The sequence below is a fragment of the Cibotium barometz genome, chromosome 39, assembly GCF_041138505.1.
Source record: "Cibotium barometz isolate CiBa-2024 chromosome 39, ASM4113850v1, whole genome shotgun sequence".
NCBI classification, from domain to species: Eukaryota; Viridiplantae; Streptophyta; class Polypodiopsida; order Cyatheales; family Cibotiaceae; genus Cibotium; species Cibotium barometz.
In genome coordinates this window covers 34129204-34145176 of record NC_141084.1, presented here as the reverse complement: position 1 = coordinate 34145176, position 15973 = coordinate 34129204, and the positions used below count along the sequence as shown (strand labels likewise).

Below are 15973 nucleotides of genomic sequence, written 5' to 3'. Positions count from 1 at the left end.
ATTCCAACAGCTGCTGAGGAGCTCCCATCGTAAATCCCTCTCCTGTGTCCAGCTGGCGGACGAGAAATCCGGTGCCGGAACCAGGCGAGGCTGGCCCCTAATAAATCTGATGGCCTGACTGCCCTGCTCCATCTCATAGCCCATAGCAGGCCCTGACGAAGTCGACCAAGCAGCGGCACCCCACGTAAACATACCCTCTGGAGAGAGGGGGGCCAGAATACGCAGCATCCGCAGCCAAATCTGCTGTGCCTGAGGGCAGTCCCAAAGGCAATGTCTCTGTGTCTCCATAGGGTGGCCGCATCGGACGCAGGCCGCCGGAAGACCGCTGTAAACAAGCCAAGTGCCAACTGCTGAGCCCCTGTGGGCGACCAGCCACTGAAAAGCCGAGATCCTGCGGGCCTGTCGACTAGCCCAGAGCCGAGCCCAGAAATCCTCCAGGAACTCCTGTGATAGTCCCTGCAATCGCCAATGCCCCGCTGCCGCTGGAGAAACCGTCCTCCTCGCCGTCAAAATATGCCGTCCCAGCCGAACAGTATACTGGAAAAATGTGATCTCTGTGGCCTCAAGGGATGCATAAGGATCATGCCACTCGTACTCTCCGGGGTCCCACTGTAGCCGGGCCAAGGGGCGCGCTGCATATGCCCATATGCGCCAATCCGGGAGCACGTCAGCAGGGTCGGGGTCAATATGCCACTTCCGAGAAGCGGCAGCCACTACCCGAATCCTCTGAAAGGTGCACTCTGCAACCAAAGGCGACTCCACCTCCACTCTCTGGAGTCTGCCCTCGTCCTGAATCTCATAATAGAGGCATCTGCTATCCTCAGTGCTAGCTCTGACAGCAATCAGGATCTCCAACTGTGTAAAGGCTCCCATCCACCGTGGGGCCACTGGCTCGAGAGGTGTGAACCACTCCTCTGTAAGTGCCTCCTGAATATCATCCCTCATAATCAACCCCCCTCTGAAGTGACTCAGCCTCTCCACCTGGGTCTCCTCTGGTAGACTGCAGCAGAAAGCCTGCCAGTCTCCAAAACTACGAGCTGGGCCTGCCGCTAAAGGTCCCCAGGCTAGACGAGGCCGAGAACCCAGCATATGACCCTGCTCTGTACGAACCGCTGGGCTCCAGATGAGCGGCTGCCTGGCCCGCTCCTCAACACAAGAAGGAGGCCGCTGAGAGAGCCCCGGTCTCAGCAGCTCCCAAGCTCTCAGGATACTCAAAGCAAATCTGTCCTCCCATCCTCTACTGAGGCCTGTCCTCCTCATCTCTATGAAGATCCAGCGAATCTCTGGTGCCCAAGTACCCCCTGCAGGAGGCGCCCGGGCCTGCAGTCGCTGCAAGAGCTCTTTCCAAGGCTCAGCGCCTGGAAGCAACCCCCGAACAATAAGCTTCCCCAATAAGGCTCTACTCTGATCGACTGGATCTATAATGCCCAAACCGCCCTGAGCCAGCGGAAGTGTAATAACTGCCCATGCAACCTTTGCCCGAGCTGGCTGACCGTCCCGCCCAGACCACAGAAAGTTCCTGATCAGCCTCTGTACCTGGCTGATGCAAGAGCTCGAGAAAATCCAGCAAGACGTAATGTACCACATAGTCGCTAACAGCACCTGATTTGCCACCACCACCCTCCCAGCCAAGGATAGTCGAGCTGTACTCCAATACAATAGCTTCTTCCGAATGCTCAGAAGAAGCGGGGCAATCTGCTGCTCAGGTGACAAATCGAGGCCAATCTGGCATCCCAAATACCGCACTGCTGTGCCGGGAGGAATCCATCTAAAACCGGGGTCCGGACTCCATGCCGGAGTGGGAGCACTACTGATCCAAAAGGCCACTGTCTTGCGCCAATTGATCAATGCTCCCGAAGCTGCACTAAAAACCTGGAGCGACTGCTCTGCCCGAATAAGATTGGCCTCTTGGCCATGCAAAAATAAGCCCGTGTCGTCTGCAAACTCAGCATCAAGCAAATCCTCCCCCCGGACTGGGAGCTGAAGTCCTCTCAAACCAACCTCCTCTGCCGTCAAATACATACTCATAGCCTCCGCAAAGAAGAGAAAAAGGAAAGGGGCGAGAGGACACCCCTGACGGACTGATCTGGTCAGCTCAAAACTCGGCCCCCGACCTCCTGCAATCAGCACCTGGCTGCGAGCTGTGGAATACAAAGCTGCCACCCCTCTGATCCATCCTGGCTCAAAGCCCAGGCGTAGCATAGTGCCCTCTAAGAATCCCCAATCAACTCTATCGTATGCCTTCTCAAAATCGAGAAGCATCACGACCAAGTCCTCGCCAAGAAACCTAGCTCGGGCCGTCGCCTCCCAGAAAGTAAAGATGTTGTCAAGGATACTGCGCTCCTTGACAAATCCTGTCTGAGTAGCATGAATCAACTCCCCCAGGAAGGGCTGGATCCTCAAACTCAAGGCCTTTGCCAAGACCTTGTAGACAGTATTGAGGATCGTAATAGGCCTCCAATGCCGAATATCATCTGATACTCCCTCTCCCTTGGGGATAAGATAGATCAAGCCCTCTGAAAAGCTCTGCGGCATCACCCTAGTGTCCAAAACATGCTGAAAGCCCCTGCGGAGGCCTGGCCCCAAAAGGTCCCAATAGCGCATAAAAAAGGCCGGCGTCAGTCCGTCCTCCCCTGGGCAACTATGTCGCGGCAGGACCCTCAAGGCCTCGGCAAGCTCAATCTCTGACAGAGGCGCACCTAGAACTGTGCGCATATGGTCTGTGACCCTCCTCTGCACATGGGCCCACACACTCTGTCTGCATACATCTCGATCCTCAGTGGCTGGCTCCGCTGAAAGCAAATCACTATAAAAAGCAGTGGCAATGGCTCTGATCTCCCCGAGCTCAGTAGCTATCGATCCATCCGGTCTACCAAGCTGGCGAACCCCTGCTCGCGCATGACGGGGTCCAGTGATCTCAAAAAACTCCCCAATCACTCTATCACCAAGCTGCGTCCACTGAGAGGCCTGACGACGATAGTAAAACTCATGTCTCTGCTCCTCTGCCTCTCTAACCTCCTGGCGTGCCTGGCTCAGCTGGGACGCCACCCACTCACATGCAGGCTGCTGCTCCTGAAGGCGCTGTAGCGAAGCAAGGCTGCGTCTCAGCCGTTGCTCCCACTCGCGAATCTCTCCCAGTCGTGTCAAAGCTGCAGCGTGTAGAAAAGAGCTAAGATCAATGAGTCCCTGGGCACACTGGCCCGCTGCATCCTGGTCAGAGCACTGACTATCATGCCAGATCCTCTCAATGTCCTCAGCGAGACTGGGGTCTGCAAGTACCCTCTCTGGGATCCTCAACTGCAAGCTGGGCTCCCGTGTCCCCTCCTCCAAAGTCAATATAACTGGCGCATGATCTGAAAATGAGGTGCCAGCAAGAATGCCGACGGAGCCCCCTCGCTCCCCCAACCAATCGCCCACATAAAAGCGATCAATCCGAGATAGATTAGTCCCTCCCTGTCGGCGATCCGACCGAGAGAAACTAAGACTGTCCTGAGACCGGGAGAAAGCCCCATGCTGCCATGCATCAGTGATCCTCAGTGACATGCAAAACCGGTCCCAAGCTGCAAGCTCCGTGCCGTGCACTGTAACATGACTGCCTCCCACCCTATCTGCCGGGTCCTCAAGCATGTTGAAGTCTCCCCCAACACACCAATGTGCGGCCTCTGGCAATGCATCTGTAACCTGAGTCCAGAACTCTGCTCTGGCACTAGCATGATTGGGCGCATAGATGTTGAGCACACCCAATAGCTCATCATGCATCCTCAGAATGACATACTGTGCTCTACCAGGCACAATGATCCCTCGATCCACAATGGCCTGCCGCCATGCATCTGCAATAACCATGCATACTCCTCCCTGTCCACCCAAAGGACCAAACCCTGCAGACCAGAAAGTGTCCCATCTACCAGGCATCACCGAACCATATCTCCGGATCCTGCTCTCACCCAAGTGGTGCTCCTGCATCATCAGAATGTCAATGCTGCCACCAACCAGGCATCTCTGTAGCTCCTGCCTCAAGCAGCCTCGATAGCGTATAAAGTGTGCTCCGCCAAGGCCCTGTACATTCCATGAGATGATCCTCATGGATGTCCTACTGAGGTGGATGCTGTCTCAGCCGTGCGGCGGGCCTTCGCAAGCGGCTTGGATGGAGAGTAGTCCCCATCCGAACGGCTGCGAGTCTGCCCACCCGGTGTACTGCAAGAATCCCGGATCAGGCGCCAGTGGCTGTGACCCATGGCGACTGCCTCCTGCTCTGACATAGTAACCTCGTGTATACTCACATATCCTGGGTCGCGTGCCAAATCTGCAACTATGCGCACGACCAAATGCCGAATCCCGGATGTATCCACACTCCCGGGATCCAAGAAAAAATGAGCCAACTCCCAAAGTCGGCCTATCACATCTGTAACCTCCAAATCGCTCATGTGATGAGAAAACTCAACTGCCTGAGTCTTCAACGTGCTGAGAGCGAGCTCTAGAGTCCACTCCCGGTCACAAGGTCCACATAGAGGGAACGAGAAGGCCACCGCTGAGTCTAGTGCCTCCTCCCCGCGGGCCGGAGGTATCACTACATGCACTCGGATGGGTGCTGGCTCATGGGGGCCCTCTGCTCCAAAAAGCCGTGTGAAGGTATAATCAAACGCCTCCGAGCGCTGTCGAATGCCGAGGCGACTCAGCCGACTGCGGATAGATGAAATCCGTGAGGCCCTAATCGGCATAGGTCTCCTCTGTGATGCTCGAGCGAGGTCAGTGCTCAGCGCCCTCCGGACTGCAGGTGAGCGCCAGGGAACTGCCAGGACCTCCCGGGAAGGCGAGGCGGGAGGAGGGGGAGGAGGGGGAGGCGAGGGAGGAGGAGAGGGAGCCGCTGCCGAGACCGGAGCGGGGGCGGGAGGAGGCGATGGTGGAAGCGAGGCGGTGGGAGGGGATGGGTGTGGGGGAGGTGAAGGAGGGGGAGCTGGCATCTCTTGGTCCTCGGTCGCTGCAGGGGTCTCCTCCTGAAGGGGAGCAAATCTGTTCCTCACGGGAACCCAGTGAGGCTGAGACTGTGGCTGCTGCTGCACCGGTATCTGGGCGTGCTGCTGTGGCTGTCTCCCTCGACGGCGCCCCTGTCCAGGCTGCCACTCCGAGGTCTCTGTGGCCTGAGCAGGTGTCCCTGAGGCAGCCTGCCGAGCCGAATCTGTGGGCGGGCCATCCGTGGCTTGCTGCTGTGGTGAGGGCCGAGGTCTCCTGCGAGGGCAGGCCTTGGCCAAATGACCGACCTGCCTGCAAATGAAGCACTGGTTCGGGAGCGCCGAGAACTCCACTCTCTGATCTATCCACCCCCCCGTATCCTAGGTAGCTGAATGACCTTAGGAAGGGAGGAGATGTCAGATACCAACACTCTGACCGAAGGTAGCCCAGCTGCTCTGGCCACCACTGAAGCTGCTGAGGGGCCCGTCTCAAGAACCGAGCCCACCAATGCTCCGAGCCTGGAGAGGAGCGGAAGATACTCCCGGCGGAGACCAGGGAAACAAACTGTAATATGGAAGAGGCGCTCTCCCTGCTCCGCCGCAGCTGGGTCAAATCCATGCTGCCAACGCCTGAAGAAAGCCCGAGCACCCCTGATATCCAGAGGACTCATGGCAAGGACCTTGGCAACGCTCTGGGCGGCCTCGAACTCGATCTGATAATGTCCCCGGCCCAAGAGCTGTACATCCAGGATCTTGCCCACATCTGCAAGAAGGCGAGCCTGAAGTAGATCCCTGATCTCCCCTCTGCTGGGGCGAGTGCCGACTATACGGCAGATGGTGGAGTGAGCCTGAAGGCGTTCCACCTCTGCGGTGAGGCTCGCTTCCTCTTCCGGCGAAAGAGAAAGCCTCATGGGGATGACCTCAGGGGCGGGCGAGGGGGCTGCGGAAGAGTTCCTCTGAGGCGAGGCGGGAGGAGTCTCCATCAGAGTCTGAAGCTCAAGCGAAGGCGAGGCGAAAGCGGGAAACCTGCAAGAAGCGGGCTGCACACCAAGAGGCGGAAGGACGGATGACAATGAGGAAAAAAAACAAAAACCCCCAAGGGGTGAAAAGCAGCACGACAGAGGAGGGAGGGGGGGGCGAAAAACGGAGGAGAGGCCCAGAGGGGGGGGGCGGCGACAACGCGAGAAGGAGGGGGGCGGGGCGCTGCTGAAGGGAGGCGGGCGTGAAGAGGCGAAGAGGCGGGGGGGCGAACTGGCGGCGGCGGGGAGGGAGGGCGAACAGGCGGCAGCGGGGAGGGAGGGCGAACTGGCGAAGAGGGGAGGGGGGCGAACTGGCGAAGAGGGAGGGGAGGCGCAGCAGCGCGGAAGGAGGGGGGGGCGGCGCAGCAGCGAGGAAGGAGGGGGGGGCGCAGCGGCGAGCAGAGGGGAGCAAGCGGGGGGCGGAAGGAAAGAAAAGGCCGCGAGGAGGGGGGGGGGAGCGATGGCGCGCAGAGCAGGGTGGAGGCGGGAGCTTCAGCGAGCGGGTGTATCGTAGTTTTGATGTCCAATTGATGCACTTTTCATCCTTTATGGGCAGCCAATGCAATCACTGATCTTATTGTGGTCATTCGCGAAGTAGGAGCAAAAGTCTCTTCATAATCTATTCCCTTTTTCTGGGAGTAGCCTTTAGCCATAAGTCTTTCTTTGTACCTGTCAATAGTACCATCAGACTTTCTTTTGACTTTGTACACCCACTTTGTTCCAATTACATGCTTGCCTTTAGGCAATTCCACAAGATCCCATGTATTGTTCTTCATGATAGAAGAAATTTCAGCTTACATAGCTTGCAACCAATGCTCATTCTCATGTGCTTCTTCATAAGAAGAAGGCTCTTCTGAATCAAAGAGACCACCCATTGCGAATGCAAACTCCCCACGATGTACATTCAAAGCATGGCTGGAACTAGCCCTTGTTCTACCTGTGAGTGGAGCTGCAAGTTTGCTTTCTTGCAAAGTTTTCAGCAACCATCTTGGCACTGACTTGGCTGTATCTATGGCTGTTTGCTCTTCCCTGACAAGATCTTCCACTTCTTCCATAGAAGGGGGCTGAATGGCTGGCTGGTCCACATGTTCTACATGTGGATTTTCTTGTGTAGGGGCTGGCTGATCTGAATCCCCCCTAATTGCAATGGATAAAAGTCCATCAAACATGTCCTGTATGCCTGTATCATTGCTTTTATACAAGCTGTACATGGGCTGTTCTGAATTTTCAGCAAATACCACATCTCTACTGACAAAAATCCATGGTATCCTTTGCTTTCATTGTAGCCCACAAAAATGCATTTAATTGCTTTATCATCTAGCTTTGTTCGGAGTTGTTCTGGCACATGTGCATAGGCCAAACACCCAAATGTACGCATATAATCCACTGTTGGCTTTCGGCTATACCAAGCCTCAAATGGTGTTATGGTTTTCAAAGCTTTTGTTGGACACCTGTTTTTGCACACATTATAGCTTCCATCCAAAATTTGTGAGGCAACTTTTGTGCTTTCACCATGCATCTTGCCATCTAGCTACACCATTCTGCTGCGGTGTATAAGGCACAGTACATTGGTGTTTGATGCTCTTTTGAAGCATATAATCTTTGAATGCATTTGACATGTATTCTCCACCTCTATCTGAGCGGAGTGTTTGGACTTTACATGCACACATATTTTCAGCCATTGCTAAAAAGTGTCGAAAGCATTAAACACGTCTGCTTTTGCTTTCAAAGGGTAAGCCCAAGCAAAACTGGAGTAGTCATCAATGAATGTGACCAAGTAAAGATGCCCCCCTATGGATGGTGTCCGCATTGCACCACATACATCACTATGTATGAGCTGTAATTTACTTTCAGCTCTAACAGCTCCATCTCTGGGAAATGGTTTGCGTTGCATCTTTCCCAAAATACACCCCTCACATTAATGTCTTGGTGGAGACTCAAGAGACGGCATATTATCAACCATATGATGCTTCTGCAAAAGCATCAAACTCTGAAAATTTACATGCCCAAAACGAGCATGCCATAGCTCTGCATCATGCATAGCAGGAGTGTGGGCAGCCACTGTATTTGCATCATAAGTGCGCTTGTCATAGCTGTCCAGCTTATACAAGCCTTTGTATCGTGTTCCAGAAGTGACTATTTCGTAACCCTTTGATGGGTCTTTTACCAAACACTTCCCGTCTTCAAATTCAACCTTTAAACCTTGGTCGTTTATGGCTGAGACGGAGAGCAGATTTTTCTTTATCCCTAGAACATACAATACATTTTTCATACATATATTGGCACCATTGGCTGCAATAAGTATGACATTACCAATTCCCTTTACCGGATATGTGGTATGATCTGCACATGATACAGTGCGGCCATTTGAAGCATAAACCAAGTGCCGAAATACATCTTTGCATGAAGTGATGTGGCTCGAAGCACCACTATCAAAATACCATAATGCATGCTGTCTGTCAGATGCAATGCAAGACATATCAGTGTCTGAAGCACTTGGTGTGTCACTAGTGCATGTGACCAAAAAAGTGTACTCTTCCTGGATTACATTAGCTGATTGCTGTGCTTTGTCATCAGAAGAGTCTGCTACTGCATTGCCTGCTTCTTTCCTTTTCTCTTTTGCAATCCGTTTCCTACATTCACTGATATAGTGTCCAGGCTTATGACATTTGCCCTTCTTTTTGGGCTTGTTTGCATCCCCTTTGTCAGACTTTTCACCACTAGAAGAGGGCTGTCCATGACCAGCCTTGCTAGACTATTGTCCCCCATGTCTAAAGCTCTTTGCTTTACCCTTATCCTTGGCTGTAAATGCCTTTTCTCCACCACGGTTGCTCGATAAGTTTGCTCTTGTTTGCTCTTCCTGCAAGAGTAAACCCACGAGCTCTTCAAAAGTGACGGGATCACCACCTCCTCTCATTGAGAGGTTGAGAGAGGTGTGAAAGCCCAAGTAGGAAGGCGGTAAAGAATGAAGAGTGTTGGTGACCATCTGTCTGTCTGGGATAACCTCATCAATGTTGCGCAATTGTTCCTGCAAATCTTTCACTTTGGTGAGATGATCTGCCATGGAGTCACCCTCATCCATAGAAAGAAGATCCAATTGCCTCTTCAAGTAGGCAACTCTTGCCTCGTTGCGTACCTGATACATTGCTTCCAATGTGTCCCATGCAAGCTTCGATGTCTTGCATGAACGAATGTGCGGAATAATAGTCCTTTTCACTGAAAGGGCTATCAATGACATGGCCTGTGCATCTCTAGAGTCCCATCTCTTCTGCTCTTGTGTGGGAGCAGGATCTACATCAGGAGCTCTTTGTGCACCTCCCCTTTGAGACGTGGCTGGCTGTATGGTAAGTGGGCGTGTGTCATCACCACACACGATGCCCCAAAGCCCTTTGGCTACCAGCAAATTACGGATCATGAAACTCCAGAGGGAGTAGTTAGATCCATCCAGCTTGTCCTCCTGGGTGAGCACACCAAATACATCTGTAGCATTCTGTGCCATGTCAACAAAATATATCTGCAAGCAAACCACGCACCAATGTGCACTGCCAGGCAACCAAATGTCATGTGCAAATGTATGCCTGCAAACCAAAGCAAGTGTAAACCTGCATCAAATTGTCCAATTACACTCAATGTGTACACATATGCGACAAATCGCACCTATAATGGCCAATTACATGCTCCAATCAAAAAATCCCCAATTTTTATGCACTCCAATCGCTTCAATGTGCATCTAATTGGCCAATTTCCACAAAAGCCCCAAATTTCTGCAAGTGAAAGAGGTTCAATTTGTTGATTTTGACCTCAATTTTGAAAACCCCCAAATTTCTGCAAATAAGAGAGGTTCAATTTGCTGATTTTGACCTCAATTTCAAAAACCCCCAAATTGCAGGCAAAGCAAAATGCCCAATTTTTTCAATTTGTCCTGAAATTGGTAAATTCCCCAAATTGGACCTGTAATTTTCCTGTGAATTTGATTTGCACAGAAGTGTCTGCTAAATCTACATATGACCTGCACTGGAATGGCTGCAAAATATTGTATTTGTGTTTGACCAAAAATTGAAAAATACCTTCCTGCAAGGGCAGCAGGCTTGGAGCAAACAGCCCAATAGAGTTGACAGTGGGAGCCGGTGGAGCTGTGCTCCCTGATCTTTAAAGTTGGGACCGTGAGCCTCCAAAATGTGTTGGAATAAAAATGACAACAACATATGCACATTGGTTATTTTAAATAAGAATCACTAAGCAACATAGGAACATAAAAAATTGGGGATCTTACCATATAGTGTGTTATGCTACTTGATGTCCATGCTTCCACCATATACTTGTAAAACATGGTCATACCTTGTTTAAAGCCATTGACATCTTCTTCGTTGAATGTCATTTTTTGTAGAAGTGTAGCAACCTTATCAAAGGCAATCCATACATTAGCCTTTGCAATTCTAGTCTCGCCTTTTTTACTACGATACAACCATGTGTAACTTCCTCCATGCCTCATACTTCCATGGTTGAAGAACTAATAAATAGCCTTCATAATGCAAGTCAACCCTTGCATGTGTGCCACATCCATATAATATAGAAGTACAAAATATATTGTGTGTCCTTTCACACTTGATGTCCAAGGGGAAAAACCACATGGGAAAAAGTGCCCTTGGTTAAGCCCTGTTCACACATAGCACTACCATAAGTGAGCATATACCTACAGTGGTCACGGAATAGGCCGCTCGGCGTGCCCGTTTCGTCCCGACTTCAGTGGACAAGCAAGTTGAAGGTTTTAGCGTCAAGTATGAAACTCTTGGTGCCAAGTTAGTTATTTAGGGCTTTTGTATGTGATTTCATGGTTGCCCCTCTTATAGGAGCAAACATAATATTGAGCATTTAGTGGTTTCACAAGTTCCTTCCTGATGTCAAGTGGAACAAGCACACTTTCCATATTAGTAGGAATGTGTCCAACGCCCTAGAGACCATTAAGTGTGAGCCAGGAATCCCAAACTTTCCGCTCATAAGCCACTTGTTGCAGGCTAAACAAGCAATCAAGAAAGGCGCACATTGTGCGATGATTTACATCCAGACGGCCCAGACGGTGGCCAGTGCTTCCGAGAAGTATTTGGCTCTCCATGAAAAGTACCAGAAGATTTTTCTTCAGGACAATCTCCCTCCCCAACTCCCCCCGTCCAAACCGGAGGACCACAAGATCAATCTCCTCCCAGGCTCGGAACCCCCGAGCAAGTTTCCATATCGCCTTTCCAAGGCAATGGAATCGGAGTTGGACCGCCAACTCCAAGAATTGTTGCAATCTGGCTTCATCCGCCCCAATGTGTCGCCATTTGCAGCACCGATCCTGTTTGTCAAGAAGAAAGATGAGTCTTCTCGTTTGTGTGTCAATTATCGTGCACTCAATAAGCTGACTATCAAGAGTCGATTCCCGATGCCTCGAATAGATTATATTCTCAAGAGGCTAAATGGGGCTAAGGTGTTCTCAAAACTCGATTTGAAGAGTGGGTACCACCAGGTGAGGATTGTTGAGAGGGACATTTCCAAGACAATCTTCCGTACGGAACAGGCCCACTATGAATTTGTGGTCATGCCTTTTGGCTAGAAGAACGCCCTGGTCACATTCAACCGCATGAAGATGCGGGTGTTCTGGGAATTGATTGAAAAGTGTGTTCATATTTCTGGACGACATATTGGTATTTTCAGCTACGGTTGAGCAGCATGACATTGATGTGGAGAAAGTCCTGAAGTTGCTGGAAAGCAACGAGCTCTATGTCAATGAGAAGAAGTCGGAATTTTATTTGTTCAAGGTTCATTACCTTGGATATATAATTAGCGGAGAAGGCATTCGACTTGATCCAACCGAGGTGGCCAAGATTGTCAATTGGGAAGTACCACAGACTGCTTATGACATCAGATCCTTTGTGGGTATATGCCAAGCATACTCCACCCATATAGACAAGTTTTATGACCTCTTGGCGGATCTCACCGATCTGCTAAAGGATGTCAATACTAAAACGCAACGGATTCGAATGACTCCACAAGCGTTGGAGGCATTCAAGAACCTCAAGGTGGCTTTATCAAAAGCGCCTTGTTTAGCACTTGCCTCGTGGGACGAGCCGTTCCAAGTGATCGCAATTGGAGGTGTATTACAACAGAATGGTCATCAAGTAGCTTACATGTCTCGTAAGTTACTGCCCGCAGAAAATAATTACTCAGTCTACGATTGGAAACTCCTTGCAGTTATACAGGCCTTGAAACATTGGAAACATTTTCTTTATGGCCGTGACTGTGAGGTTCGCACTGACCATCAGGCATTACGTTGGATCCAAACAATGTCAAGTGCACAGTGGAGTGACCGACAACACCGCTGGAGCCAGATATTCCAGCAATTTGGTGGTATGATTGAGTACCCTCCACGAAAGGCCAATCTAGTGGCCGATGCTTTGAGCAGGAAGGGACAGGTGACTTTGATTCAAACCACTAGACTCGACCTTGTTGGTACGGGACTAGATGACATGAAGTACACGTACGCAGATTCTGAGGAATTCGGTACACAGTGGGAACAGGCATTGGATACCACATTACCATGCCACTTTTTGATATGCGATGGTTGGCTTTTCTACAAAGGCCGACTATGTGTCATGAAGTCGTTCACGGCAACTCTTCTCCATGACGCCCATGACGCTTGGTGGTCATAGGGGCATGAATTCGACTTTAGAGAAGTTGGAAGGGTAATATTATTGGCCAAAGATGAGGCGAGATGTATTTTCATATATACAACACTGTGATATTTGTCAAAAGGTGAAAGCTCCTTGTGGGAAGAAGATAGGGTTGTTACAGCCTTTGCCAATTCCTTCGGGACCTTTCCTAGATATTTCGATGGATTTTGTTACAAATCTGTCTCCCAGTCCGGATAAGCGTAATACTCAGTGCTTGACTATAGTTGATAGATTTAACAAATTTATTATGCTTATTCCATGCAGGGCCAATGTGACCGCCGAAGATGTTACCCATTTGTTCATTCGTCATTGGTACCCAATTGGCGGGATCCCTAGGACCATAGTGTCAGACCGAGATGCCAAGTTTACCAGTCATTTTTGGAGGGCATTGTTTGATAGTAGTATAAATAGTAAGCCCACAATCCCATCGAGTTATCTCATAATTCACCAAGTGCTCAAGCAACCAAAGGGCCAAGATAGCCAAGGGTTTGCTAACGCAAAGGGGTGAAGGACTGCAGGTCAAGGGCAGTCTCAGCCAAGAAAGGTCAAGATTTTTCTATTTTCTTTTCAGACTTACATCATTCTGATAAAGCAAATACACCATCCATGGTGGGGGCCCTACAGAGGGTATTTGGGACCCAATACTGTGTCCTCTCCTCTCTCCCTCTCTCTCTCTATTTTCTGCATATCTTTATTCAGTTTTGTGCATTAGTTCCGTCGTAAAAAGTGTGTTGATTTTCTGAGCATTGAAGTTACCGATCTTCCCCGAAGCTTCCGCATGTTACACTAGGCCACACATCCCTCGCCCAATGCTTGCCATGTCGCCAATAACTCCTCTGTCACCTTGTTTCTTCAATTAATGCCTTTGGGAGTACCCTTAAGACATTGACCACCTCAAGCATTGACTAACCTTCTACACTCCCTAGGTACACACCAATCCCTCAAGAAATCCTCTCGATATGAGACATGCAAAAACATGCGTGTCTTCATAGAAAAGCACTGGGGAACCTCTTCTTTGAAATGTTTACCTTCTTCCAAGGTGAGCTTTCCTCAGGCATATCCTTCCACTTTACCCAATATTCTAAGTACTCAATATGTCGAGTACGCATGGTCTTTACATTGAGACTTTCTTTTGGCTCATGTGGAAGACTAAGTGGCTTAATAAACTCAACGACGACTTCATCATCTACCAAATTATCCTTGTCGTACAATTTTCTTCTCAAGGATTACATGAAATATTGAATGTAATTTACATCCCTCTAGTAGCTTTAATTCATAAGCAATCTCACGTAACTTTCTAAATACTATGAGTCTTCTCATCGGATGAGGAAGATGACACATTTGTAGTTGTCCCCTCATTGGATCCACTTTGTATAGTGACACGGTTGTCTCCCTTGCAGATCTTTGTGGCCCTTTTCTTCCGGGTACATGTGATCACTTGTGCTTGCTCGGGAACTTCTTTAGAAGATAAGACCCTTGCTTGTCTTGGGGTTCTTGGTTTTTGTGAAGTAGATGCTTCGACGGCAACATGATGGGCAGCAACTCTCCTCCTCCTTTACATTCGTGTGACTGCATTACGAGGCACTATGTGGATTAAGCCGCCCTGCACACTAGCCAAATACAAAGGATCCTTAAGTGCAGGGTTAGGAGAGCTGGATTTTTTCACTTGAAGGCACATGCCCTATTCTCTGGTTGGCAATTTCTTTCCCCTTGTTTAGGAAGCTAACAATTGTCATTCTTCCCCCTACTCCTGCTTATTTCATGCAAGAGAGGCTCACAAGTGACCAATTGCCTTGGATATGTGCAAAAATCAAAACCCGATAGTATCACGCCCAAAGAAGCAAAAGTGATTTTTGTCTTTTCGTACTGATCTGCTGCTGAATGTAGATGCCCACCCCAGGAGAATTTGCAGAGATGTTAACCATCTTGATGTTCATCATGTTGATCACTACCCTACAACTTGATCCTTGGCTAACCTACAACATGATCCTCTGCAAGTGCCACGGCTGTGATTGTGTCATCAATTTGAGCAAATCCAGATCCCAATGGTATGAAGTGAGTCCTGTACAAGGGACGAATGCATTTCACAGATATTTTAGATTGTCGGCAGTCCCCTGCCGGATTGGCTCTCACACCACCAAGCTGCCCAGTAGAGGGCAAGATTTCAATCCCCAGCACCTAAATATATCATATAGCTCTCAACACCCTACTCTTGACACAAAGCCTTTAAAATTTCACGCATCTACCTCATCCATCACCAGCTTGACAGAGTCAGAGATAGTCTTCATCAAGAGTTCGTCTCCAATCCCACAGTCTCGCATCTCTTGGATTGGAACATCCCCAACATCCGTTAAAATGCGTGGATCTGCCAACTCCTTCCCTGCATGTTTAAGTCACAAGATCATAGTCAGTAGCTGTCAATAGGCTCATTATGAAGGTATCGTTCACTAATAAGGACATGTCAAACATACTATTCTTTCCCAGACCATCTGCCTCATAAGCTCTCCAAGTTTTTACAACCGAGTCTAGCCTTGCAAAGACAACTACTGCATCCCATACTACAACAACTATTTATACAAAGCCTTCATCCCTGGACTTTCTCATTGCTGCTCCATCAGTATCCTACCAGTGTCTCACTGTATAGTGACCTTGACTACTGCTTGTATACCCACTGTATAGCGAACTGGACTGATGCTTGCATACCCACTTACCAACTGATCAAAGAACACGCCATGTTTAGGATCTAAAGCTTTATTTTCCACTTTAAATGACCCTAATGCTTGCTTTTCGCTAATCCATTTACCTGCTACACAAGCTATAGCTTTACCAGAGCCTAGCCCAAGCCCAGCCACCAAGTATGCTAACTGTGCTAAGATGCTCCAACCCCTGAATGGGCATCCAAAAGTCTAACCTCTTTCCCAAGTCTGCTTCTCCAAAATCCTCCCCTTTTCCCCCTTTTATGTGCTATGTGTCTGCAGATTAAGAAAACTCATGTAAACCAACACACACAAATTGTGAAACACCTTACCTGCCTCTGTAGTGGAATTGGTGCTTCCACACCAAATGGCCTCTCTAATTCTTGGAGGAGCAAAAGCTGGTCCCTGAAGGAAAGAAGAATTGTGGCCCAAGGGTACTCCAAGAAGGCAGGAGGATGCTTTTGCACCACCAGCAGCTCGAACAAGCTCACCCTGAAAATATCAACAATGAAGCTGTTTTTAGACACCAACTTTCCTGACTCTTACGCTTCGCAGAATTGATACAGTTACACCTACTTGACACCCTAACTACAGCAAAA

At 49.6% G+C, this 15973-nt stretch overlaps 1 protein-coding gene across 3 annotated transcripts in view; it reads right to left on the bottom strand.

The window, feature by feature from the left end:
• Window positions 1-15973, bottom strand: part of LOC147616013 (arginase 1, mitochondrial-like) — a 73801-nt gene that overhangs the window by 31594 nt on the left and 26234 nt on the right. For all 3 annotated transcript variants that reach the window (XM_086778640.1, XM_086778642.1, XM_086778641.1), the window contains exons 3-4: window positions 15707-15866; window positions 14925-15058 (exon numbers count right to left, since the gene is read on the bottom strand). In XM_086778640.1, the coding sequence (XP_086634766.1) occupies window positions 14925-15058; window positions 15707-15866 (294 nt within the window). The remainder of the gene's footprint in view (window positions 1-14924; window positions 15059-15706; window positions 15867-15973) is intronic.